Here is a 26,307-nt window from a genome sequence, read left to right on the forward strand (position 1 = left end):
CCCCTCTTGAATACACAAACTCTATTAATCCCTAGAACCGCGAAAGTGACTAAGTAAGGCCTTCATTACAAATACCTGTTAGTTTATTGTGGCTTGTTCAAAGGTTGAAGATAATTTAAACTTCCTCCATTTAGCTCTTTTCTCTTAAAACAAAATCCCACACACTTAAAAAAAATTTAAAGACAGATTAAACTTTCTTTGATTCTAGACACAATTTGTGACCCATGTAGCTAACATTTTGGCTCTAGCTAATGGAAACACCTTCTATGGTAGGTGACCAGCTACCAGCTATAAGCTTTGCTTTTGGTTTACTTGATAATGCTATCTACATAAAGAAACACTTGGGAATTCACTTTTAGCTGGAGTAGGACATTGCACTGAGCTGAAATATATTGTTGGGGGAACATTAACTGTCCATGTTTGAATATCAGGATATCTGTTTACTTTCTCAAGCAATACATGTGTTTTCTCTTTTGAACACTATAAGAAAAATGCGAAATGTTGAATTATCTTCAGGTTTTGAAGTTATGGAAAACATTTTGAGACTGGAGGACTGATTTATTAAAGTGAAAAAAATTGTGATTCTCATAGTATAGCTTGAGATGCACTTGAGGCTTCTCCAAGTTCACTGCCATGATATTTATGAAAATATTAGTATTTCTGGGATTTTTTTTCTTTATGAAAGAAACACTAGACTAATGAGAGAATGAAAATAATGCAGGCCCCTAAAAAGGCAGGCATTCACTGCATTCATTAAAAATGTGGCCTTTGTGCCCGTAAAGTGTTCAGCTTCTCTGTTATTAAGTTTGGAATGTGGTTTTGGAGCTTCGCTGAGGAACTCAGCTAGTTATTTTTCGTTTTGGTCTGAGAAGTGAGAGACTTGTTTTTCAAGAAGGTAAAAAATAAAGAAAAAAAGGTTAGGTTCATTTTGGAAGAATAGAAGTTTTAAAATGTAGTAACTATTTTCTGCAGCAAATAGTCAGTTTGAGTATGTTAGCCGAAAATAGAATTCATGACTTTTGTCTCACTGTTTATTTCTCCAACCACATTAAAAAGGGTTCAGTTAAATGTGCCATTTGGCTTTTCTAATGTCAGTGGGCTATTTAGCTGAGTCAGGATAACCGAAGTTTGATTGACTCATATTTCTAAGAATAAGTCAGATGTCTGATTTTGGATGGATTCTATGTAAAGTCTTTGTGATACAGTTTTGAGTTTTAAAGAAAAACTTTCCTAGCAGGGGTTAGTGGCAACTTGTATTGCAGTGTTCAGCATTCCACATGAAGGATGTTCAGCTAGAGCTTAGTAGTGTTGAGTTTTCTGGTAAGTTTTAATAGGCATTGTCCCAACTTCTTGCAAACATAACATTTTACTAAAAATGTATCAAAATAGATATTTAATAGAATAGAAAAATAATGTGGATTCGAACATTAGAAGTGGGGCAGAATATTAATAATACACATTTTTGCCTCTTATATAACCTTCTGTTTGCTTTTCATGTTTCTCCATTGCTGTCTGATCTCTATTAAATAAGAGAAAATTTCTGCTTGGAATTTCTGCAAACATAATAAACCAAGTATCAGATGCACAGAAATACACGTATTTAAACCACACACATAAACCATAATTTATGACATTTTCTTTTAACTACTAACTTTCAAAGTTTTATAGATGTATATATTTTAAAATATACCAGTAGGAACCACATAAAGAAAACAATGAAAGTTTCAAAGAAATTTAAAAACAGATTGTAGACAATGGAGAAGCAAGTACTGTTCTTGGATGGGAAAACTAAATGCTGGGGAAAGATGCTAATTCTGTCCACATTAACTTATTATTATCTATTTATTTATAGATTTAATTTAATCCTCAATATCCTAGCAAAAAGATGTAAATTTGAAATGGATTGGGGAAGAGAGTTAATCTAGCAGATATTGATAAAAATAATCAACTTAGCCAGGCACAGTGGCTCACGCCTGTAATCCCAGCACATTGGGAGGCCAAGGCGGGAGGATCACGAGGTCAGGAGATCGAGACCATCCTGGCTAACACAGTGAAACCCCACCTCTACTAAAAATACAAAAAATTAGCCGGGCATGGTGGCGGGTGCCTGTAATCCCCACTACTCGGGAGGCTGAGGCAGGAGAATGACGTGAATCCAGGAGGCGAGTTTGCAGTGAGCCGAGATCGGGCCACTGCACTCCAGCCTGGGCAACAGAGCAAGACTCCGTCTGAAAAAAAAAAAAATCAATTTATAGAATTCAAAGCAATGTTGTGCTGATCAATGAATTGACAGTTTAATTACATGGAAAAGAACAGATGTTCAGAAACATATGCTCATATACATAAGGTTAACAGTGATATGATAAATCAACAAAAGGGAAGGTCTGTTCAATAAACTATAATTTAAATATTTAAGAAATAAAACTAGAACCTTACTGCATCTCATAGCAATTTTCATATGGATCAACTATTTAAATATTAGAAAAAATGAAATTGCAAAAAGTAAATAGAAGTCAAATATAGATGACTATTGAATTTTGAGATCAAGAAGGTCGGTTTCTCTAAGCACAAAAGCATGGGGGGAAAAATCATAAAAGAGGGATTCCATATAAGATCTGGAACTTCTCTATTTGAATGTGCCATAAACAAATTTAGATAGCAGATGGAAAATTTAGGAGAAATTTCCAGCAAAACATATTAGACAAATGATGATTCTCATTTATAGATAGCCTTTACAAATGGATGGAGGAGAAGTTGATTTTGGTGTATTGTGTGATTGACTATTTTGCAACTACTAACTGAAAGATTTTAATTATAAAGAAAATATATAATAGCTAATATTTTATACTTTTTGTGTTCTCAAGCACTATTCTGAATGCTTCAATATGTTAACTTGTTTAAAATATACAGTGACTTGGAAAGGTTGGTACTATTATTATTGCCATCTAAGAGATGATAAAACTGATACAGAGATAAGCTTAGTAATTTGCCCAAAACGTTCCTAGTGCGGATTTGCAGTGACACAACTAAAAATGAGAGAGCCAGGATTTGACATCAGACAGGTGGCCTCCGGAGCCAGTGTTATCACACACTACTTTGCTTTTCTAAGTGAATAAAAAGAAAAGACTACAAAACTAGGCATGATCTAACTATTTTATAAATGTGTTAATAGTTGTGTATATTTTAAAGTTACACAATTTAATTCATGTGTAAACTTTTTATCTAATTATACAGTCATAGAAAAGACAGATGGTATTTTGACGTTTTTTCAACAGTGGTTACTTCCCTCTAGTGGGATTTTGGGTAAATGTTGTTTTGAACTTAAAATTTCTGTATTTTCCAAATTATTAATATGATAATCATATAACCATTAGATAATCACAAAACAGTGTTTTTAAAGTTACGCATTTCAAAGTTGCTTTACTGTCTTGAAATGCATGGTTTATATTACTTTTGAAGTATCAGTCAGTGTTTGAGTTCCCATTCTCTGCTAGGTACCAAGCCAAGTGGTGGCCCCTAGTTCTTTATCTTAAGCAAAAGCAATATTGTACAATTTTAGAGCCAAGAGGAATCTTAGAAACTTGTCATTTCGTTTCTCAGATGAGGGTCCTGAAGCTGTTGTAGATTTAACTGACTTACCCAAGAGTCACTGACAGTAAGTTTTTAACCAGGCTTCGAATCCAGATTTGAAGACTAAGGTCTTCCCACTTTAGATACTGTTCTCTCTGAAGCCCCAGAGCTCTCCAAGACCTCAGTCAGGTGGGAACTGTAGCACAGTTGATTTTTTTGTGACATTGTTTTGAAGTGCGGAAGTATAACTACACTGGTTACAAATGTATTCTTTCACAGCAATTGAAAACATAATGAGAAGGTTCTCAGGGATACTGTTAGGACACCTCTGGAGGTCACTGAACGGCCTTCACCCAGATTTGGAAGATCCCTAAGTATTGCTGAGCCCCAGTTGTAGAAGGCAGAACAAAAACTGGAGGGAACCCAGTAATGGAAAGAATATTAACCAGAAACAGTAGTTTCAGTAGATGGTTTTTCTAAAAACAGACAAACATTCTCTTTTCAGCTCCAGGGCCCACAACGGCAGTGTCCTACCTGTCGGTGAAATGTGTGGATGCCCGTAAGAACCATCACAAGACAAAATGGTTAATGCCTTGGGGACCCAATCAGTGTGACAAGATCCGAGACATTGAAGAAGCAATTCCAAGGGAAATTGAAGCCAATGACATCGTGTTTTCCGTCCACATTCCCCTCCCCTCCATGGAGATGAGTCCTTGGTTCCAATTCATGCTGTTTATCCTGCAGCTGGACATTGCCTTCAAGCTAAACAACCAAATCAGTAAGTGTACTCTCCTCTCATCCCTTTCTTCCCTTTGAGCATTGCCTTCTTTGGGTTCTTTTGGAGCCAATTCTAATAGAAGTAAAAATGATAATAGTAATAGCAGAGAATTATTGACTACTTACCAGGCACTTTCTGAGTACTTTACCTGTATTAACTCATTTAATCTTTCCACCAGGTTCCTTGAGGTAGTCTTATTATTTCATTTTAGAGATGGAACACTTGGGGACCAGTGAGGTTACTCATGATCTGAAGACTGGAGAGTGGAAAAGCTGAGATTTCTGACTCAGAAAACTGCCCTAACCACCAACCTTCATCACCTCTCTAGTGTCACAGGGGAGTTTACCCCATTGGAGTGACTTGAGGGTTCTTGAAAGGTTTTTTTTTTTTTTTTTTTTTTTTAATGTCTTTTCCCACTTGGCTTTGAATAAAGCTATGGCCTTAGAAAAAGATCCCTACCAAAGTGGAAATGCTAACCCATGAGCACCCATTTCCCCACCAAACCAGGTTTTTTTTTTTTTGTTTTTTTGTTTTTTTTTTTTTTTTTTAGCTTACTCATTTGCAGTTTAAAACTCTGAGGGCATGAGATACATAAACTTTTCATGGGGAGAAAAATCACTGGGGTGATTTCTGGGAGGCCGATACATTTATGGCATCTGGGGACAGTATTAGGAATCTTAGGCTAAGAAGGAAGAAAACTTTTTTTTTTTTTTTCCTTTTTGACTGAGATGGGATTAAGGATGTGAGGGAAAGGGGAAAAGATGTGTTAAAGGCAGCTCTGTCTAGGGCCTGTCCATGGATTGAAACATTATTGCTTTTTCTTTTTCTTTTTCTTTTTTTTTTGAGACAGAGTTTTGCTCTTGTTCCCCAGGCTGGAGTGCAGTGGTGCCATCTCGGCTCACTGCAACTTCCGCCTCCCGGGTTCAAGTGATTCTCGTGCCTCAGCCTCCCACGTAGCTGGGATTACAGGCACCCGCCACCATGCCCAGCTAAGGGTTTTTTTTTTTTTTTTTTCCTGTATTTTTAGTGGAGACTGGGTTTCACCATGTTGGCCAGGCTGGTCTTGAACTCCTGACCTCAGGTGATCCACTCACCTTGGCCTCCCAAAGTGCTGAGATTACAGGTGTGAGCTACTGCACCTGGCCTGAAACACTATTCTTTCTTCTTCTTCTTCTTCTTTTTTTTTTTTTTTAGAGACAGAGTCTCCTATGTTTCCCAGGCTGGTCTCAAATACTGGCTCAGGCTGGAGTTCAGTAGCATAATCATAGCTCACTGCATCCTCAAACTCCTGGGCTCAAGCTATCCTCCCACCTCAGCCTCCTGAATAGCTAGGACTACAGGCTAATGTTGTAATTTTTAATTATTTTTTCCTTTTTGCAACAGGGTCTTGCTCTGTTGCCCAGGCTGGAGTGCAATGGTGTCATCACAGCTCACTGCAGCCTTAACCTCCCAGGCTCAAGCAATCTTCCCACCTCAGCCTCTTGAGTAGCTGGCATGAGCCACTGCACCTGGTCTTAAATTTTAAAAATTAGTTTTTTTGGAGATGGGAGTCTCTCCTGAGCTCAAGCAATCTTCCCACTTTAGCCTCCCCAAATTTTTGGTTTACAGCTGTGAGCCACCATGCCTGATCTGAGGTACTATTTCTAAATATAATTTTCATGTATCTGTAATAATTTTGATATACAATTATTTTTACTCTGTTTGGGAGTTGGAGCACTATGTATACCTGACTGATAGCTTACCTGAAATAAATAGATTGTGCTGAGATAATTTTCTAGATACAATTTTCTTTTTCTCATTCATTCATTCTCTTGCCCATTATTTTAAACTGTTTTTGAGTGCCTACCACTTCTAGGCACTCTGCTGTTGGCTGAATATGCTGTCTTTTAAGGAGCTTATGGCTAAGTGGAAATGACAGGCAAATAACTAATCATTACAGTGTGGTATGCTGGATGCTATGACAAGTTATGCCCAGGAGGATATGGAAACTTAAAAGTCTTCACAGCAGAGAAAAGGAAGACTTCCCTGGAAGGGTGTGTGGGTGTGTGTTGGTGGGGAGTGTTGTAGAGAGGCAAGCAGACAACTCTTTGAGGTGAATGTTAAAGAGAGAAAAGCCTGGTGAGGAGGTGAAGATGAGCAAATGGAAGAGCATTCTATATAGAAGGAAATGTCTTATATGAGGGTCCAAATCTGCACAACGGCCTCAAGCTTTCAAGTGGTGGTTCCCATGTCTCTAAACTCTTGCTTATTGACTCACTTGTTCACTCACTCACTCATTGGTTGTGTAACACGTTTATTCATGAGTTCATTTAAACTTTATTAAGTCCCAGCCATATGTTGAACACTCAGTACTGAGGATATAAGATTGCACAAGACATGGTTCTTGTAATGGGTCAGGGAAGAGGGTGCCTGGAAAACAGACACTTAAACCTACAAATAAGAAAAAAAACCATCATGTGCTATAATAAGAATACACAATGTAATGTGAGGAGCCTTGGGAAGGAAAGAGTTTGCTATGAGATTCAAAACTAAATGTCTAAAAATTTTTTTGAAACCTGCAGGTTTGGGTTTTAGTATTCCTATTCCTAAGAATGCATTCAAGCAAAGGAGAATGAGGACAGTAAGAAGAGCCGTGGGAGGATGAGCTAGGTAGAGTACCCGATTTCTATATGTTTGGGTGGAAAGGTAAAGGACGTGGTATTCTGTATTTGGGCTTGCTGTGGTTATTTCAGGTATAATCTCTCCTAGACAGATTCCTACTTATAGCTACAAGTATAAAGAAAAAGATTTACCCTGTAATAATAAATTAAATAATTACTATCTACTGACTGTATTAATGCTGGGTAACAAATTACCCTAAAATTTAGCAGCTTTCACCGATAAACATTTTTTTTTCTTTTTTCTTTTCTTTTCTTTTTTTTTTTTTTTTTTTGAGTGAGAGTTTCTTGTGGGTGCAGTGGCACAATCTTCGCTCACCGCAGCCTCCGCCTCCGGGGTTCAAGTGATTCTCCTGCCTCAGCCTCCCGAGTAGCTGGGATTACAGGCATGCACCACCATGCCCGGCTAATTTTTATATTTTTAGTAGAGACGGGGTTTCTCCATGTTGGCCAGGATGGTCAAGAACTCCCGACCTCAGGTGATCCGCCCACCTCGGCCTCCCAAAGTGCTGGGATTACAGGCATTAGCCATGGTGCCCAGCCAACTATAAACATTTCTTAGCTCCTCATTTCTGTGGGTCAAGAATCTAGTTTGGGAGTCTCTGGCTCAAACTTCTCTCTTGAGGTTGCAATTAAGCTGTTGGCCTGGTCTGCAGTCTCATCAGGCATGAGGGCTCCACTGGGGGAGGGGGATCTGCTTCCAAGCTCTCTCACATGGTTGTTGGCAGGCTTCCATCCCTCCCACGTGGGTCTCTCCATAGGACTGCCTCGCAACATGGCAGCGGGCTTCCCCCAGAGATAGTGAGCCAAGAGAGAGCCCGAGCAGTGCTGGAGAGGGAAACCGCTGAATCTTGCAAGCGACATTCCATCACTTCTGCTGTATTCTGTTGGTTAGAAGTGAACTAGTAAGTCCAGCCGACACTCAAGAGAGGTGATGACAGAAGGGCATGAATGCCAGGAGATGGGGATCATTGAGGACTATCTTAGAGGCTGAGTACCTGCTGGCATACTTTTCAACAGATTCACGGTTTCATTTGAAATATGTTCCCTGATTTATATGTAGACTGGGGGTAAGACAGAAGGTTTTTTAAGAGCATGGGCTTAGGAGTCCTACAGTGATGGGTTTAAATCCTTGTACCACTTTTTAAAAGCTCTGCCATATTGGGGAAGTTACAGAACCTCTCTTAGCCAGTTTCCTCCCTTGTAAAATATGGATAATAATGCCTAATTAACCAAATCACTCTAAGGAATAAATAAGTTTATGTAAAACTTTTAGGACGTAGTAAGTACTTATTTTTTATTTATTTTTTTTGAGACGGAGTCTCACTCTGTCACCCAGGCTGGAGTATAGTGGTGCGATCTTGGCTCACTGCAATCTCTGCCTCCCAGGTTCAAGAGATTCTCCTACCTCAGCCTCCTGAGTAGTTGGGACTACAGGTGCATGCCACCACACCCAGCTAATTTTTGTATTTTTAATAAAGACAGGGTTTCGCCATGTTGGCCAGGCTGGTCTCGAACTCCTGACTTCAGGTGATCCACCTGCCTCGGCCTCCCAAAGTGCTGGGATTACAGGTGTGAGCCACCACACCCAGCCTGGACATAGTAAGTACTATTTTAAAAAATTAAAAATTAAAAGTAGCTATTAAAATTATCCAATTATATTTATGCTTATTGCTGAAATTCAGCCATTTTTCCAATTCTTACTTCTACACCTTGGTTAGTGAGATTAGTCTTTATAAAAGAAGCATGCGGTAGAGAGAAGTCTTCCTTATCCACAGGGGATATGTTCTAAGACCCCCCAGTGAATGCCTAAAATCACAGCACTGAACCCTATATACATACATGATGTTTCTTCCTATACATACATACATACATACATACATAGGATACAGTTTAAATTATAAATTAGGTGCAGTAAAAGATTAACAATAATTAATAATGAAACAGAAAAAAATATGCTGTTCACAGTTTTAAGGATAGATTCATTCTTATTGTAGATCTTAGCAACCTCAGCGTAAGATTTTTTTTCTTTTAAGTTGAGAACTTTATCTTCTTAAAGGAAGCACTTGACTTGTCTCTTTAGCACATCTGAAATGCCAGCATCCATACTCTTGCGCCTTGGGGCAATAATGAGAGAAAATAAGGATGACTTGCACACAAGTACTGTAATACACAGCAGTCGATCTGGTAACCTAGATGGCTGCTAAGTGACTAATAGGCAGGAGCAGGGAGATGCTGGACCAACAGGTGATTCTTATTGGGGGACAGCACAAGATTTCATGATGCTACTCAGAACAGTGCATCATTTAAAACTTAAGAATTGTTTATTTCTGGAATTTTTCATTTAATATTTTTAGACTGTGATTGACCTCTGGTAACTGAAACCTCTGAAGGTGAAACCTCCGATAAGGAGACTCTTAGCTTTAATTTATCGTTTCCTCGCTCAAAACATCTTCAGTGACTAACAAATAAGACTCGGTGTTCAGAGCCCTTCTGGCTCAAGGCTTCTTTTCAGCCTCCTTCCTCGCTGCTGACCTGTAACCGTTCTCTGCATCCTCAACAGGAATAGTTTCCTGCCCTGTAAACACATCCAGAGAGTTTCTCCCTTTGCGTCTTTGCTGATAATTGATCCTGCCTACCTCTTCCTCTCTTGTGATTCCCCTTCTCCCAAATGAAGGGCTCCTCCCAGAAAAACCTACACTCATTCTTCACAACATCCCAAATGTCACATACCCCTGGAGCCTTCCTAGGTATTTTCTATATTATCTCCCGTCCTCATTCCTTCCTGGATATAATCTGTCTTTCCTTACACATCCTTCATTACTTGGCCTTGTGATGTTTACTTTATCAGCCTTGTGGTCTGCACAGTGGAATTGTCTTCTCTGAGTCCTTACTAAGTTACAAACTCCCAGTGGGCAGATTATGCAGTATGTTTACATTTATGAAATCCACAGCTTTGTGTATAGGAAGCTGTGGATGAAAATACTGGATTGTGTCATTCTTCTGCCACTAAAAGGAACATAAAGCAACTGATTGAAGTGCTTCCTCCCCCCCCACACCTCAAAATAAGAGTTTTGTTGTTTAACATTTCAATATATATGTCTGGTCCCCACTGCTCCTATATTTTTTACACTGATGAAATTGTGGTTAAGAAGTTAAGAATTGACTATAGGAGTAGTATGTTGCTACTTTTGAGCAGCCTGTTACATGACAGGCAGTTGTTTAGAGCATAGTCTGACAGTTGGGCAGGTACTTGCCACAGGTTCCGTTTTTAGGTTGTGAGGAAAGTGCTGGATTATCTTGTGGTTCTACCTTTTACATCACTGAAGGTGACTGGCCTATAATTTGATTTCAAAACTTGGCATCAGAATCATTGAGTAACGTAATGCAGAGCCTCAGGTAAGTTTAGGTGAAATTTAAAAGTCAACGATAAATTTCTAAAATTATACCACCAAAATTGAAAAAAGGTTAAATATGTTGACTGAATGTTATTAATAACTGAACTTTGAAAAAGAAATTTCCCAGTAATGTGAAATAACTCGAATACTTTTAGCTACTTTTTTTTGCCAGTTTCTAATGATGTTTTATATTGATTATAAATGGATTGAATATTTTAGAATTCTCCAAACTCCTTTGAAATGTATTGAAAACTCCCTGTTTACATTTTTTAGCTTTAGCAGTGTGAATAAAATGATTTTAAGCTGAACTCCTGAGCATTTCTCCCAAACCAGAAACTAAGGAATAATTCTACATATTAAATAATTTCACAGATGAATTACTTCCCAGCAAATATTAATCCTAAACAACAAAAACGCCCATGTTGGCAAAGCTTTAAAACATTTCTATATGTAAATAAAATATGAATGTCTTATTTTTTCTCATGTACATCTTCATGCTCTAAAGTATTTTATCTTCATCTACAAAAATACTGTACTCAAGCTTTCTATCTTAAAAAAATCCTTAATTTTCTTAAAACTTAAGAACTAGCGTTTAGTAGGGGTGTACTAAAAAGTTAACAAGATGGACCACTAATTATTCCTTTGATCTTTCTTGATAGAGCTATCAAGAAAACCACACCAAAAAATACTTTTCATGAGTAGCAGCAACACATTTTGGCTGCTAACTTTTTTTTTTTTTTGAGGTGGAGTCTCGCTCTGTCGCCCAGGCTGGAGTGCAGTGGCACGATCTTGGCTCATTGCAAGCTCCGCCTTCCGGGTTCAAGCGATTCTCCTGCCTTGGCCTCCTGAGTAGCTGGGTCTACAGGCGCCTGCCACCACACCTGGCTAATTTTTGTATTTTTAGTAGAGACGGGGTTTCACCATGTTGGCCAGGATGGTCTTGATCGCCTGACCTCGTGATCCACCTGCCTAGGCCTCCCAAAGTGCTGGGATTACAGGCGTGAGCCACCGTGCCCAGCTGATTGCTTTTATATAAGAAGTTACATGTTGTGTTTGTGGGAATATTCATTTCCTTAAATTTATCCTCTCTTTCTTTGCTTATGGACACTGAGCAAGACATTGGTCATACAGATTATATATATTATGTTATATATATTCAGCAATATACATACACACACTCATATTTTAGTATAATAGGCACATCAAGTCTAGATTTCTCTCTGATTTTGGTATTAAGAATGCATGAGACTGTCTACTTTTTCTATTTTTTTATCATTACTTTGGATTCCTTTCTGACAGCAATGAACAGGACTTCAGAGAAGAGTTCGGGAGTGTGGCAAACAACATCCTGTTACACATGATGGTTTCCTGCTTATCAGAGATTCACCTGTAACAGTATTACTTCATATGTAAGGAAAAGTCAAGACCAATCCATTTTTTTTTTTTTTTTTAACTTTTCCAGGCAGTCTTTGAAATGGGTTTCAGATTTCAAACAATGAGAAGAGATTTCATGTTTGGGCTCTGAAATTAAAGCTGGGGTGATAATACATGTCTGGGCAGTGTTTTCATGTACTTTTGAAGAGCCTTTGAGTAGATAAAATAATCTAAGGACTACATATTTTAAATGACTTCTAGTCACTTGGGGTTAAATGTTTATTCCCTTTAAATCTTTCAATTTAAAAGTGATACAGGTTTTAGCTAGGATTTGAGTTTCTAAACCCTCAGAAAACTAGAAACGCATTGACTTACACTATAGAAGCTGGGCATTGTTTTCATTTCTGAATTTAATTAAGCTGGTGCCTTTGGGAGAAAAACGATGGCATTATAAGGTACTTCATAGTAATAAATTTCCTGATATACAGCTTCTAAAATTCTTGGAATCTCCTGAGTGATAGGAATGCCTCTTTGCATGCTAATGAGTCAACTGAAGGCTGGGAACTCCTAGATAGCTTCAGAGTGGTCACCTGACAGACCAAGGCATGATTAGAAGGGTGGGGAACTAATTTCAGCCCCACCCACCAACAGCCAGGAGGGAAGAAGGCCTAAAGATTGAGTCACTCACCTATGGCCAATAAAGCAATCAGTCATGCCTAGGTAATGAAGCCTCAAAAACTCAAAAGGGCTGGGTGCTGGGAGCTTCCAGATAGCTGAACTTGCAGAGGTTCCGAGAGCATGGCGCCCTAGAGAGGACGGGGATGCTCTGTGCCTTACCACAGCCATCCTCAACCTTTTGGGCACCAGGGACCAGTGTTGTGGAAGACACTTTTTCCACAGATGAGGGGATGGGAGATGCTTTGGGTATGAAATGGTTCCACTTCAGATCATTAGGCATTAGATTCTCATAAGGAGCATGCAACCTAGATCCCTTGCATGCATACTTCACAATAGGGTTCCCACTCCTATGAGAATATAATGCTGGCTGATCTGACAGGAGGCAGAGCTCAGGCTGTAATACTTGCTCACCCACCTCTTACCTCCTACTATGTGGCTCAGTTCCTAACAGGCCACTGACTGGTACCTGTCTGCTGCCAGAGGGTCAGGGACCCCTGCCATACCACATGCCTTACCCTATGAATCTTTTATCTCGTTGTTCATGTGTATCCTTTGTCATATCCTTTATAACATGTGCATGAGTAAAGTGTTTCTCTGAGTTCTGTGAGCCTCTGTAGCAAATCAATCAATCCCAAGGAGAAGGGTCATGGGAACGCCTATTTATAACAGGCCACAACCTGTTTTTGCGATGGGCATCTGAAATGGGGGGCAGTCTTATGGGACTGAGCTTTCAACCTATGGGACCTGACGCTATTTCCAGGTAAGTGGTGTCAAAATTGAATTGAATTTTTGGACACCCAGCTGATGTCTGCTGTGGAAGTGATTGCTTGCTTTCTATGTGGAGAAACCTCCCCCAACTCTGTGCCCCTCTCCTTCCATCACATATGGGTCACAAGTAGTCTGTGTTATGTTGATTATGAGTGGAGTGGGAGCGAGAAAAAGGTGTTTTTTGTTTGTTTGTTTGTTTGTTTTTCCCCTCACTCGGAGTTCAACTTTTAAATGGTAGTTTTAAAACAATAGTCTGTAAGAGCTGAGGAAAAGAGGCCAGTTAAGAAAATCCAGAGACTCGTAGATGCTTGGGAACAGGAGTCATTGATCTTTCAGTGAATACCAATTACAAATATGAACAGACCTATCTGTGGAAATCTATGATTGAGTCAGTGCTGGCTTTTTGCTAAATATTTCAGAGGTACAGAATTAATGAATTTGTCAGGGTGTAAACATGATGCTACTGTCTAGTTGTTAGGGATATGGGATTTCAATTTTTACTCTAAAGGAGTTAGGAAATAGAAGGAGTATGAGTAGGCAGAGAAGAGTGTCAGAAAAAAGTCAGCCTTAACATTTGGAGTCTGGATGTATTATGAATCATTGATGAAAATGATTATTTACGTTATGGTCTTAGAACTCTCTGTAAGGTCAAATTCTGTTATTTGAAAATATACTCTAGAGTGGTATACCTAGTTTTGTTAACAGATGCCATTCTAAAATACTTTCTCAAATATACCATTTTTGAAAAAGTCACTCTATGCATTAGGAAAATAAAGGTTTGGATTGGCTAAAGTGGTACCCACTGGAAATGGGTTGTCACTCTAATGACTACAACTGTAAGTCATACACTTAGTATACCCCAGACTCTCCAAGGGCTTCTTTTGAGGAACCTGGGTGCATAGATCAAAGTTAGAGGATTCATTTACATATCTCTCTTTCCAGCTTTCAAATCTATAGGCTGTTGAAATAGAAGCACTAGAGTCATTGACAGAAAGCCTCAAGATGGGTAGCTGTGCCTTGAGTGGTAAATCTAGGAGTTTCAGGGGTTGAAAAATTCCTGAGACTGAAGAAATATTGGTAAATGATGAAGGGTAGGGGAAAGCCAGAATAATGTCTCTCCTATTCTTACGTAATGAAAGCATTATATTTCGCCTTGATCCTTGTGCTGTACACTAGAACCCAGTGTTAAGTCTTGCTTGCTTATTTGTTTCATTATTACAAATGGCCACATGAAGCAGTAGAATTCTTTCTATAAGTGGCAAGTGATTTTTCTTTCCCCACACTGAAAGCATTTCTGCGTAACAAGTTTCTACTTTAAAAAGTAATTAGAATGATATTACCAGTCAGTTTTCAAGTTAGATGGCTGAGTGTCCTGGGAGAAAGTTGACTAACTTTTGGCAAAGTAATTGTGCTTTTCCATTTGTCCATTGGTTATAGAATGTTAGGTAGACAAAGAGAAGACAACTGGAATAAAGGAACAATCTATTGACCATAAAAAATAAATTCTGTGAATTTCATCCTTCTATAAATTCATCCATCACATTATCTAGAATGGTGATGGGTGAATTTGTAGAAGGATGAGAGTCAAAGAATCCTTCTGGGAACTAATTTTTGGCCTTCAACAAGAATTGTGATATTTAATTCTGTGTTTTCTGATGCTTCTGAGGAAAGGTCCATAAAGAGAGCTTAATGGGGCAGAGGATTCCATATACCATAAAAACTATCCCTGCTATGATGGAACAGGCCATTGGATGTATGATAGTCACATGACTGTATTTCTATGCTTCAGCAGATAGTCCTTATTAATAAAATATGTGGAAGCAACTGCTAAGAAGAAATCTATAACTCTACTCTCCAACCCCTACTACTACTCCCACCAAAAAGAGGTCTTCTTTAATTTATGACCATATCTTCTTTAATTTATGACCATGTTAGAGCCTGTGTTAAAACTATCTAACATTTTTGCTGAGTGTGGTGGTTCACACCTCTAATCCTAGCACATTGGGAGGCCAAGGTGTGCGGATCACCTGAGGTCAGGAGTTCAAGAGCAGCCTGACCAATATGGTGAAACCCTATCTATACAAAAATTAGCCCACTGTGGTGGTGTGTGCCTGTAATCCCAGCTACTTGGGAGGCTGAGGCAGGAGAATCACTTGAATCTGGGAGGTGGAGGTTTCAGCAAGCCAAGATTGCACCACTGCACTCCAGCCTGGGCAACAGAGCAACTCTGTCTCCAAAAAGAAAAAAAGAAAAAAAACCTCTCTAACATTTCTAATTAGATAGTTTTTATTGTTGGCTAGTGTCACCAAAATTCAAAATTTTAAAGTTACCTTTTAAATTTCTTTACCACAATTTGAGTCAATGCAAGCAGAAATAAAAACTTCAAATTCTCCCTTTGTTCTCCTCCTCCCTCCTTTCCCTCCAAAAAAGGTAAGTTGAAAAGCTCAAAATACAGCAAAAAGATCTCAGAGGCTTAAATGGAGTAGGGTTTGTAGTGTTAGGTAAATGGTAGGGAAGTTGTCAGTATTCAAGATGGGCTTACATGGCCAGTCCCCTTTACTCTTATTGAATTGTGTGCCCCTTCAAATCAAGACTAGAACCTGGAATTTACCAGTATGAATCAGTTTTACTTACTGATTTGGGATAGAAAGCAACTAAAATCTTGGGAGAAAACTATATTTTCTTTACCCCAGGATAGAGAAGATTAGGGACATGATGTTTGTTTGCTCATGAATTATCTCTCCCTTTGAGGAAATCTTCAGGCACATCTTGACAGCTCTTCCTTTGGAATTAACCATTGTGAGCATGTTTATATTGGCAGGAGCGTGGGAACCTTTGGCTTTGTTTTATTTGGGTGTGATTATTGGTAAGCACATTACGTGGACAACGTCATTATAAGGCTTCTCCATAAACATCACTATAGAGCTCTATCTGGCTTGGTGGGTTTTGTTAAGCATTTGCAAATGAAAAATTCCAATTCAGAAACAGAGTAGCACTCCTCCAAAACCTTTCCAAGATTTTAAAGTTAGTATTTATAGTTTGGTATATCTAGTTACATACGCTTCCTTCCAGTCATCTATTGGTTTCTGGTCAATTTAACATTGGTGAGTAGACTGTGTTAGATTAGTCTCTAGTCTTAACAAAACACTCTTCTATGGTGTTGAATAATTTACAGAAATCGTTACTAAACATCAGCTGTTTTATTTTAGCTTGGAGTGCTAGAAGGAATACTAGAGGGCTGCTGGTCTAATAATCATCAACCAAGCAGTTTAGACTGGAGTGTGAGGGCTAAGAGAACCCCTTGATTATATAAAATTTCGGTCGTATTTACTTATATGCATTTTTGAAGTAAGAGTGTGTGTGGTTCTTGTCAGGTTTGCAAATGGGTGGTTGACCCAAGTTAAAGCACTAAATCCTTTAATTTAGCAGTAGGAGAAAGCTTGAACTCTGTGGTACTTGCCCACGGTGGCACAGGTGGCTGGAGCCAGGGCAGGATCTCCTCATTGTACCTCAGTGGTGTAGATAGGTAGATGGCACCTAACAACACGTGCACCACCCCATACAGGTGAGTCAGTCTTCTACCAAACAGCGGACTCTAATATCCTTGCACAGAAGTTGCACTGGTTGTTCTAAAATGATATATTTTCAATTTTTTAAAATCTCCCAGTCAGTATTTCAGGGAATGAAGTGCAGTCTAGAATCTAGACTAGGTGGTAGGCTGGTCCTGTTTATAGTGCCACAGCTGCAGATCACCCATGTGTCTCATTTCCTGCTCTGAGTTTAGAATATAAATGAGGAGATTCTCTTTGCATCCATACAAGTATATCCTGATTACTAAAATAAAAACCTGGTTACATCATTGACTAATGTGAAGAGCAGAGAAGCCAGAAGCAGCAGATCCCATAATGGTGCCCCCAACGTATAGAAGTTATTTTTGTGTTTTCACCTCCTCTTCTAACTTTGGATCTTGTCAGTATTTAAATGCCAGCTGGTCATAACATAGCTAATGTGAGGTTCTTTTATGGGGAATTCACACCTTTATCTTGGTTAACTTAAAAAACTGAAGTGAAGATTATTTTCTGGATTATATTTTTCTAAGCAAAAGGAAGTTAAATGAGAGCAAGGCAGAATTCTGCTTGCAAAAGTGCTAGGGACTCTACATTGGAAAAAACCCTTTTCCCCAACCCTACCTATTGTCTACACACTGACACTAGAAACAGTTCCAGCTCCCCTTTTGCTTTAGTGAGTTATTAGTAATGGTGTTAGTAGAAAGATGGTAGTAATTCTTTATAGGAAGAAGAGGTTCTGGCTTTTTCTGCTCTACGTTGTTTCCTAAAATAATTGTATAGTGAATCTATTTCTCTTGTGTTGGGCTGATCATACCCAACATCAGGTCGTGGGGGTGACAAAGTCCAGTAGAGTCAAAGGATTGAGAAAAAAGACAGTTTGAGAGAGAAAATTGGGACACCAGAGGGCCATTGCTAGTGTATGGAGGCTGTGAAGGCCCCCAGCTCTGGGAGCCCACGCTATTTATTTGTAATCCAACAAAGAAACAGGTGGTGAAAATGTGGAGGTCAAAAGACCAGGCACATGATCTACAGCTGTGATGGTTTAGCATTTATATGGAACATGTTCTGCTACTTGAGATAATGGGAATAGGAGCCTAGGAGCCTAGGAGGGCTAGAAGTAAGGAGCCAGCAAGTCTAGACACATTCCTGAGGACATTATGCAAGCCCTGCCTCAGTTCCCTCCCAACACTCAGCTTTTTCCCAACATCTTGCTTTGCCCATTATTCATATTTTGACTAGAAAGAAAAGCCCAGGCTTGACCTAACAAGCAAGATTATGCCTTCATTAAAGGTAAGGCTTGGGAGATTACAAATATTTCAGTTTAGTATCTTAAAAGAAGTTGCTGTCACGTGGAAAAGAGTTCTAATACCTGTAGTTGTTTGCTGATGAGAAGGTTACCTCTGCCAGTAGTGAGCAGCCTGTTACTGGTAGTGGTCAAGCAGAAGATGGTTGGTGAGGATCATAAGGATGGCCACAGTGATAGCTGGCACAGGGCAGTGCTTTCTTTGCAAAGTACTATCGCACTAGAGATGCTGTTGCTTGTCTTTGTTGCCAGTCATTTGCCTCAGCCTGAACTTGGCCTTAACTCCCCCCTCCCTCAGCATGTTCCACCAACTCTACTGAATGGGCAGCTGGCCACATGATCAGTCCCCAAGCCATAGCTGATCAGACTAGCAGTGGGCCCTTGGCCAAAGGGGAAGCAATCAAATTCTCTTACAAGAAATTGCATTTCAGTAATTCGAGGTCTACCTTTATTAGCACTTAAAATGAAAAGCCATGAGAGCCACCTGGGCAGTCATCATTCTACACGTGCACAGAGAAGCCGTGATTGTTGACTGGCAGAGTGGGAAGACCAGATACAAAGAGGAAAACGGAGATGAAGACTATTGGTGTAATTACAGTAGACTACAAGAGTTGACTTTCCTCCTGACAGCTTTCTATTCCTGGTTTCAGACCCTCCAGCTTGTCAGCATTTTCTGCCCTTGATTTTCCTAAAGCAGTCCTCTATTCTTCCAGCTGATTTCTGGTTAAGTTAGTGGGGGTGAAGTCCTGTTACTTGCAAACAAATGTTCGCTGATTAAGACAACGTTTATTTCATCGGATCGTCTGAACAGTTCTATCTGGCAGAGTGAGGACACTGAAGATGAGAGAGTTTACATGATTTGCCAGTCTCCCAGCTGGGAAGTCGAGAGGCTATTAGTGTACGTGATGTTAGGACTCCAATGCCTTGAACCCACCATGAGTCTATTGATGGTGCTATGGAGTGTTTCCTGTTTTGAACTGGAGATTATACTAGATGATCCCTAAGCTCCCATCTACTCTAACTCTCTGAAGTTGAGAGTCCGTGACTTAAGATTCTCTGGCTTTATAAAAAATCTCATTGGTATCCCTTTGGTTTTGTAAATAGACGACTTCAGAGATCCTCCAGTGAAAACCATTCTAGAAGATAGTGCTCAGTCAAGACAGATGCTCTTGTTAGAGGGTGAGCTTAGTGTTGAAATGGGTGAATTTTCTTTTATTTTGTTACATGCGACCTTGTGTTCATTTCTACTCCTTAGGTAGGCAGACAGGGTTGGTGTACTGGAAGTGTATTTTTAGTCTGACATTAAAAAATGTATCATAGACACCAACACAGGAAGCAGTTTTTAGGTGAGTCAGTGTATAAATAACCTCAAAGAGTTTCATGATGGGATGGTAGATCTTTCAGTTTAGCAGTTCAGCATCTGAAAACCCTTTCCCAATTTCATTCATTCATTCAATAGGCACTTTTGGGACTTGTACTACATGCTAGCATCTTGCTCAGGATTTGAGAAACAAAGATAAATCTTTATTCTTCATAATACAGAAACCATCATAACTCTCTTTTGTTTAGTTTTCTCTATCCTGCAAGACTGAATTCTTTTTTTTTTTTTTTTTTTTGAAATGGCATCTCAGTCTGTTGCTTAGGCTGGAGTGCAGTGGCGTGATCTTGGCTCCCTGCTGCAACCTCCGCCTCCTGGGTTCAAGCAATTCTTCTGTCTCAGCCTCCTGAATAGCTGGGATTAGAGGCACGTTCCACCGCGCCCTGCTAATTTTTGTGTTTTTAGTAGAGACGGGGGTTTCACCATGTTGGTCAGGCTGGTCTCAAACTCCTGACCTCGTGATCCGCCCACCTCGGCCTCCCAAAGTCCCAAGTACTGGGATTACAGACATGAGCCACAGCACTTGGCCTAAGACTGAATTCTTTAAAGGCAGGGACAGTGTGTTGTTCATTGTTATGTCCTTATACTTAGCACAATTCTAGGCACAGTAAATATTCCATGTGTACTCAAAATAATTAGGATCTCACAGTCTAATTCATGGAGAGAGAATTAAAAAATTACACCACTGTGTTCAGTGCACTAAGTACCCAAAGGAGTCCATAAACATAGAAGGGGAAATGATTAACTCATGGAAAGGGAAATGTTTTGATTGAGTCAAAGGTGGGGTTTTAAAGATATTGGAATCTGTGATCACCTACACTGTGAAGGCAAATAAACAGTCCAAGGGCAGTCTTATTTTTTTCTGGAAAGTAAAAGAGCTTGGAGAGACAACTCCAGCACTGGGTTAAGTACTTTCAAGCCAGAGTGTTTGGGCTGAATCATAAATTATGAGTGTTTGGCCTGCTGCTTATAAATTATGCGACCCTTGGCAAGGAAGTTTTTCAAACTTCCTTGTACTTCATTTTCCTCACTTATAAAATAGAGATAATAGTAGTACTACCTGTATAGGGTTGTTGTAAGGATTAAACTAGAATAGTACATGTGAGGCCTTTACATAGTAAGTGCTGGATACATATAGTAAATGCTCAATATAAGTGAGTAGTTGGCTGGGCGCAGTGACTCACACCTGTAATCCCCCAGCACTTTGGGAGGCCCAGGTGGGCAGATGGCTTGAGCCCAGGAGTTCGAGACCAGCCTGGGCAACATGGTGAAACCCTGTCTCTACAAAAAATACAAAAATTTTCAGGATGTGGTGGTGTGCCCCTGTAGTCCCAGCTACTTGGGAGGCTGAGGTAGGAGGACTGCTTGGGCCCAGTAGGTTGTACCACTGCACTCCTGCCTGGGTGAGATTCTGTCTCTAAATAAATAAGAGTGAGTAGTTATTATTCTTGGACTTGAATAGAAAGGAGGAATTGTGTTCCAAAGAGGACACAGAAGCCCAGAAACATAGGTGTCAGGGCTGAGTGTTCAGAACAAGGACCCCCAGTGGATGTTAGCCACAGGCCTTTCATTACTTCGGAACAGTGGTTATTAACTTCAGGTCAAGGACTTTAACCTTGGGAGACATATATGCATAGACCCCATTTGCACATTTAGTATTCTTATTTCAATGGAAGCCCTGAAGCTCTCCCATGGAATTCAGAGGTTTATGAATCCCAACGAGGGTATGCCTCATGAGTACCAAAATGCATGCTGATCAGCACTGAAGCAATTGGAGAAAGTCCTAAAATAGAAGATGTGGGAAATTCTTAGCATCCTTAGGAGAATGTGCCCACAGACATGATCTAATTATATTTGACTGTAAACATGGCAACATGTAAATTATTTTGAAATGGAAGAATATTAAGATGGGAGCAGAGGTGTATGGGAGACAACCTCTTGGAGCAGAAGAGTGGTAAGGGAAGATCAGACAAGAGTTAGCAATGGGAACGTTCTTTTGGATGAAGGTAACTCAGCAAAGGCATTAGATATATAGAGAAGGAAACGTTGATTATGCATCTCCTATGCAGGCTCAATGCTAGATGTTCAAGGTTAAATCTTTACTGTTCTCTGTGAGGCTATTACTGGAGAACAAGTTTTAAATTTAAACAAGTGTGAAATTATGGAAGTTAAGTGACTTCTCCAAAGTGATTTGTAGGTGAGAAAGTGAGGACTAAGACCATATTTTTCTACCATGAAATGCTCTGAAATAACATGTGTGCAAAGGACAGTAAGCCCATTTGTTGGGCTGTAGAAAAGTGTCCATAGTAGAGAAAAAAGATGAGCTGCTGAAAGACAGAGGGGCTGGTAGGTGAGTTGCCTTGATGACCAGCTAAGAAATTTGGAGTTTGATCCTTAAGAAAAGGAATTGAAAATAATGTCTCTAGTGCTGAAATAAAATGTGGAATTCAGGATTTGAGACTTGCAGCTTGTCCTTTGAATTATACAGCGGCTGAAAATCATATTTCTTTTTTTCCCATCTGGACTTCTCACTTGGTGGTTTTCCCAACGGGAGGGCATCTGTGAACCTTTTAATGGGAGACGTTGTCAAGCTGGGTTAGGGCTGTGCTCACAGGGCCGGCTTCGGAGGCAGGTAAAATCTGACTCCCTTTTGCTTTTTAGCTACAGACACAGCCATTGCTGCCACCACCAGCTGAGTGACTCGGAATCTAGGGGTTGCCAGTAATTGTGGGTTTAAGTCACAGAGGAAAAAGATAAGAGGAGAGCCAGGCTGGTTTTTCCACAATTAAATGTTGCCTCTCAGGCTTCTCTGTTGGCAGGAATCCAAGAGGTCAGGCACCACCAGCCATATTATTTTTGTCCCTGGCTGCCTGCTCTCATTTGTACCCCTCCTCATTCATGGGAACGAAGAAAAGGTGGGTTGGAAATAAAAAGGCTTGTTCTAGCCTACTTTTTCCTTTACGAAACTTGTCAGAAACAAAGCTTTCCTGTGAAACAGACGGGATCTCTTCTAGTAGCTGGCTTTTCCTGCAAGCGCCGTCTCTTCTCTTTCTGCTGGCAGCACAAACGTATTTTTGGGGTTAGGGGTGTTACCATTGTTGAAATCTACTTTTCTCCTTGTACAGCTATGCTGATATGTGGTGGTGTTTCTCAAGCATTGCCCTGTAGTCTGGTTCTGTGGTATTTTTGTATTTAATTGTTTAACTCTTCCATTAGTCAAACTCAAGTTGTGATCCCTTGTCACTCAAACTCCATTATAAGTGCCCCGAGGACAGGAATGGTTTTATAGTTCTTTGTTTTGGCCTCAGTGCCTTAACTATAGAAGGCAGCAAATGGCTGGAGGTGTTTTAGATTTCTACATTCATGAAATATTAGAACTAGAAAGGATCTTAGTAAGCCTATGATCCAGCTGTATTATTTTATGAAATAATACATTATGTAAAGTGACTTACTGAAATCATATGGCTAAATAGTGGCCTTTTTAGAGCAAGAAGCGGGTCTCCTAACTTTCCTAACCCATGACTGAGAGACATAATGGGAAAGTACTTGAGCTGCCAAGTCAGGCAAACCTGGGTTCTTATTTTGCCTCCCTCTCACATTGGTAGCATGACCATGGGTCTCAGTTTCCTCACTTTGAAATTGCCTGTGATGGTTTCTATCTGGCTGGCATCTGCATGGGTGAAAATGTCTACACATAGTAGGCAGTAAAAAATGTGAGCTTTTAGGAAACATTGTTTTATTTCTTTTAAAAATACTTCATTTATAAGAAAACACATTTCTGAGATCTTTTCAGCATCAGAAAATGGTGCCCGATTGCTCTTGGTGAGAAGAACTTTGGAGGGTGAACAGGCCAGCAGGGCTCTTTGATGGAGATTCAGCCTAGAATGGGCTAGAAATAGAAATTAGCCCTGCTCACGGGACATAAGGTTCATGGATGTAATGCCTTTCCTTCTCCCAGTTGTCCCTCTATATAAGGGAGTTTGGGTTGATTTACTCAGCAGTTAGTAACGGAGCCCCTATCTCACTCACACTCAGAAGAGGATGTGGAGTAGCAGAGGAGGTTGCCAGGCCAACAGGCCCAACTTGATTCCTGCATGATAGGAACATCAATGGTCATAAACCGTTTGATGAGATAGGACAAGCCCAGGGCTGAGGACGGAGACGGCATTCAGGGGCAGGTGTGTGGAGTGATGCATGTAGAGACCAATGCAACAGTGCTAGCGTGACCCGAAAGGAAAGAGCAATGATTTTAAGAGAAAAGCTGAGGGTGAAGGCTGGAGAGGAAGGGCAGAAAGGGAGTCCAGCTTAGCACTCTTGTGTTGTGGGTGGCTTTTATTGAGGGAGGAGCAGCAGAGATCTTTCGCGGCTCCACCAAAGGTCATGGTTTTCCATTATACTTCCTTCTCTCTCACACACATATGCTTCATCCACCTTCTTTATAGTATTTTGAATCTGTCTATTATCTGGAACCCCGGGTGGCAGTAGAATATTGTCCCATTGTCTCCTGGAGCCCAACTCGGGGAATGTCCTGGCTGATTGATCAAGGGAAGGACCTTATCTTCAAATAGAACCCCAAAGCCGAGTGCAATCATTCCCCACATAAGCCGTATGAAACAAATACACCGTGTGAATAACACTGGCCTGACTCCAGCAATAACACAGCTGTTGAAACAGCTTAGTCACCAGGGCAATGGAGGTATGCGGTGAGGGAATGTTGGGGTGCCGTGATCTGACATTTAGCTGGCTGGCAGCAGCGCTGAGCGCCAACACGGAGCTGTGGGAGAGCTGCAGAGAGAATCTGCTACCCGTCCACAGGCATTATTCCCTTGTTTCTTTTGAAGCCCAACCATAATCCCCTCCCTAGGCAAGGCAGACTGAGGAGGAAAACGGAAAACATTTTAGGACTGAGGGGAGGGAAAGAAATGGTTTGCTTCTTTTAGACACCTGGTTTCTGCCCCTTAATGATGCATGTTTATTTCCTGGATAACTTTTTTTTAAATGCCCCAGGCTAGGCAGAGTATAATTTAGATATGGTGAAGGGGAAGAAAAACTCATTTATTTATCTTGCCTAGAAAAACGTCGTGACTCTTCTTAGCTTACTTGTGTCCAGGGGATGTACGAAGAAGTCAGCAGGGAAAGTCCTGGCCCTGCTGCTTGATATTGCCTGAATCTCTGTAGCGGTTCATCTGCCAGAGCTCTTGTCTGAAGGACTCTGGGTAGATCTGGGCAAAATACTTAGCTGGTTTCGTCAGGACTTGGGGAGGAGTAATAAACTGCCATGGAGCGACCCCATCCCTCTTCCAGCTCTTTGAAGAACTGACCTGTGTGTTTTCTCTTTATCCTGGACTCCCTCTGCACTGTTTGTTTTGGAAGTTGTTAAGTTAAATTAGCCATCCCATTCCTTTCCTGGTTACTGTATGAGAATGCAGCTGTCAGTCTGTGAACCCTGCCATCATCTATTTTTAGACACAGTGTGAATGAAGCTCTCTTCTCTAATTGCATTCAGAGAGAGAGAGAGAGAGAGAGAGAGAGAGAGAGAGAGAGAGAGACACACACACACAGGTAGATTTTCACAACGATCAAATCAGCTATTCTAAATGCTGTGTGTACTGACAGTGTCCTGGAGAGAAAGCAAAGAAACCCACTGTGTGTTTTCCTCCCTTGGCTGTCAGGTTTGTTTTCTCTCCACATTGATGGTTGATTATGGTCAAATAAGAAAGTGCTGTTGCCACATTTGCTTTCCAGTGTTTTAACACTTGCCGGCTTGGATGGTTCTGAGTTCTCTAGCTTTGTTAGCAAAAGATTGGTTCGTCATTGGGTTCAGATTCCTCGGTAAACAAATTCCTTAGAAAATATCCTTCCAGCAGTATTTTCGACAAGGTTAAATCGTCGTAAGCACACTGAGAACTGTGTTAGCAGCGGGCGTCAGTTTCCTTAGGATGTCTCTCTGTCCACCTGCCCCCGCATCCCAGTCTGTCTGCCATACAGCTGCCAGAATCTCCGTCTTTGCTTTAACATCATCTCATCAAAATGCTGCAGCACTCAGGTCAAGCTTCTTCCCGTTGTCATCAGACGCTTCCTGTTCCCTAGCCTTCCCTTTTCCTTGCACTCCCTCTCACATTCCCTGCCATATTGAATTAGTTGCTTTCCCTGGCTGCACCCTGCTATTTTGTGCTTCTGTGACTTTTCATACATGGGGCTTCCTCTGCCTGTAATGCCTTCTCCTATCTCGCTGCCTAGTGAACTCCTATTCTGTAATTCATTGGTAAACATCACCTCTTCTCAATAGGGTGAGCCAGGAGATGGTGTCTTCTGTGCTACATTTCTTGACCTTCTACTCAGAACTCTTGATCTTTTGTGCTGACTGTATACTTCATATATACTTCTAATGCAGTACAAACTACATGGAATTATACTTATTTATGTATATACCTGCCTTCCCCACTTTACTATAAACGATTTGAGGGCAATGGCTTTGCCTTATATGCCTTTTTATTCCTACTCTTTTTTTAATAGAATAAGTTTAATTGTTTCACTCTTTATAGACATATACAAACGTACATTTTTATGTTGATATACATGTATATAGTTCCAAATCCTATTTCTATATAAGATTTGCATTTATTTATATATAGGATTTGGAACTTCTCTGAATATTTTTTTTTAAATTATACTTTAAGCTCTGGGATACATGTGCAGAACTTGCAGGTTTGTTGCATAGATATACATGTGCCATGGTGGTTTGCTGTACCCATCAACCTGTCATCTACATTAGGCATTTCTCCTAATACTATTCCTCCCTAGCCCTCCACCCCTCAACAAGCCCTAGTGTGT

General features: G+C 40.3%; 1 protein-coding gene across 6 annotated transcripts in view; it reads left to right on the plus strand.

Annotated features, from left to right (window-relative positions):
- Nucleotides 1-26,307, plus strand: part of WLS (Wnt ligand secretion mediator) — a 135,574-nt gene that overhangs the window by 34,397 nt on the left and 74,870 nt on the right. For 4 of the 6 annotated variants that reach the window (XM_045369090.1, XM_074004106.1, XM_015434262.3 and 1 more), the window contains exon 2: nt 4,076-4,348. The exons of the other annotated variants lie outside the window; for them this stretch is intronic. In XM_045369090.1, the coding sequence (XP_045225025.1) occupies nt 4,159-4,348 (190 nt within the window). In that variant the 5' untranslated portion in view covers nt 4,076-4,158. The remainder of the gene's footprint in view (nt 1-4,075; nt 4,349-26,307) is intronic. 6 annotated transcript variants of the gene reach the window in all.

The sequence above is a fragment of the Macaca fascicularis genome, chromosome 1 (genome assembly GCF_037993035.2).
Source record: "Macaca fascicularis isolate 582-1 chromosome 1, T2T-MFA8v1.1".
Classification (NCBI taxonomy): Eukaryota; Metazoa; Chordata; class Mammalia; order Primates; family Cercopithecidae; genus Macaca; species Macaca fascicularis.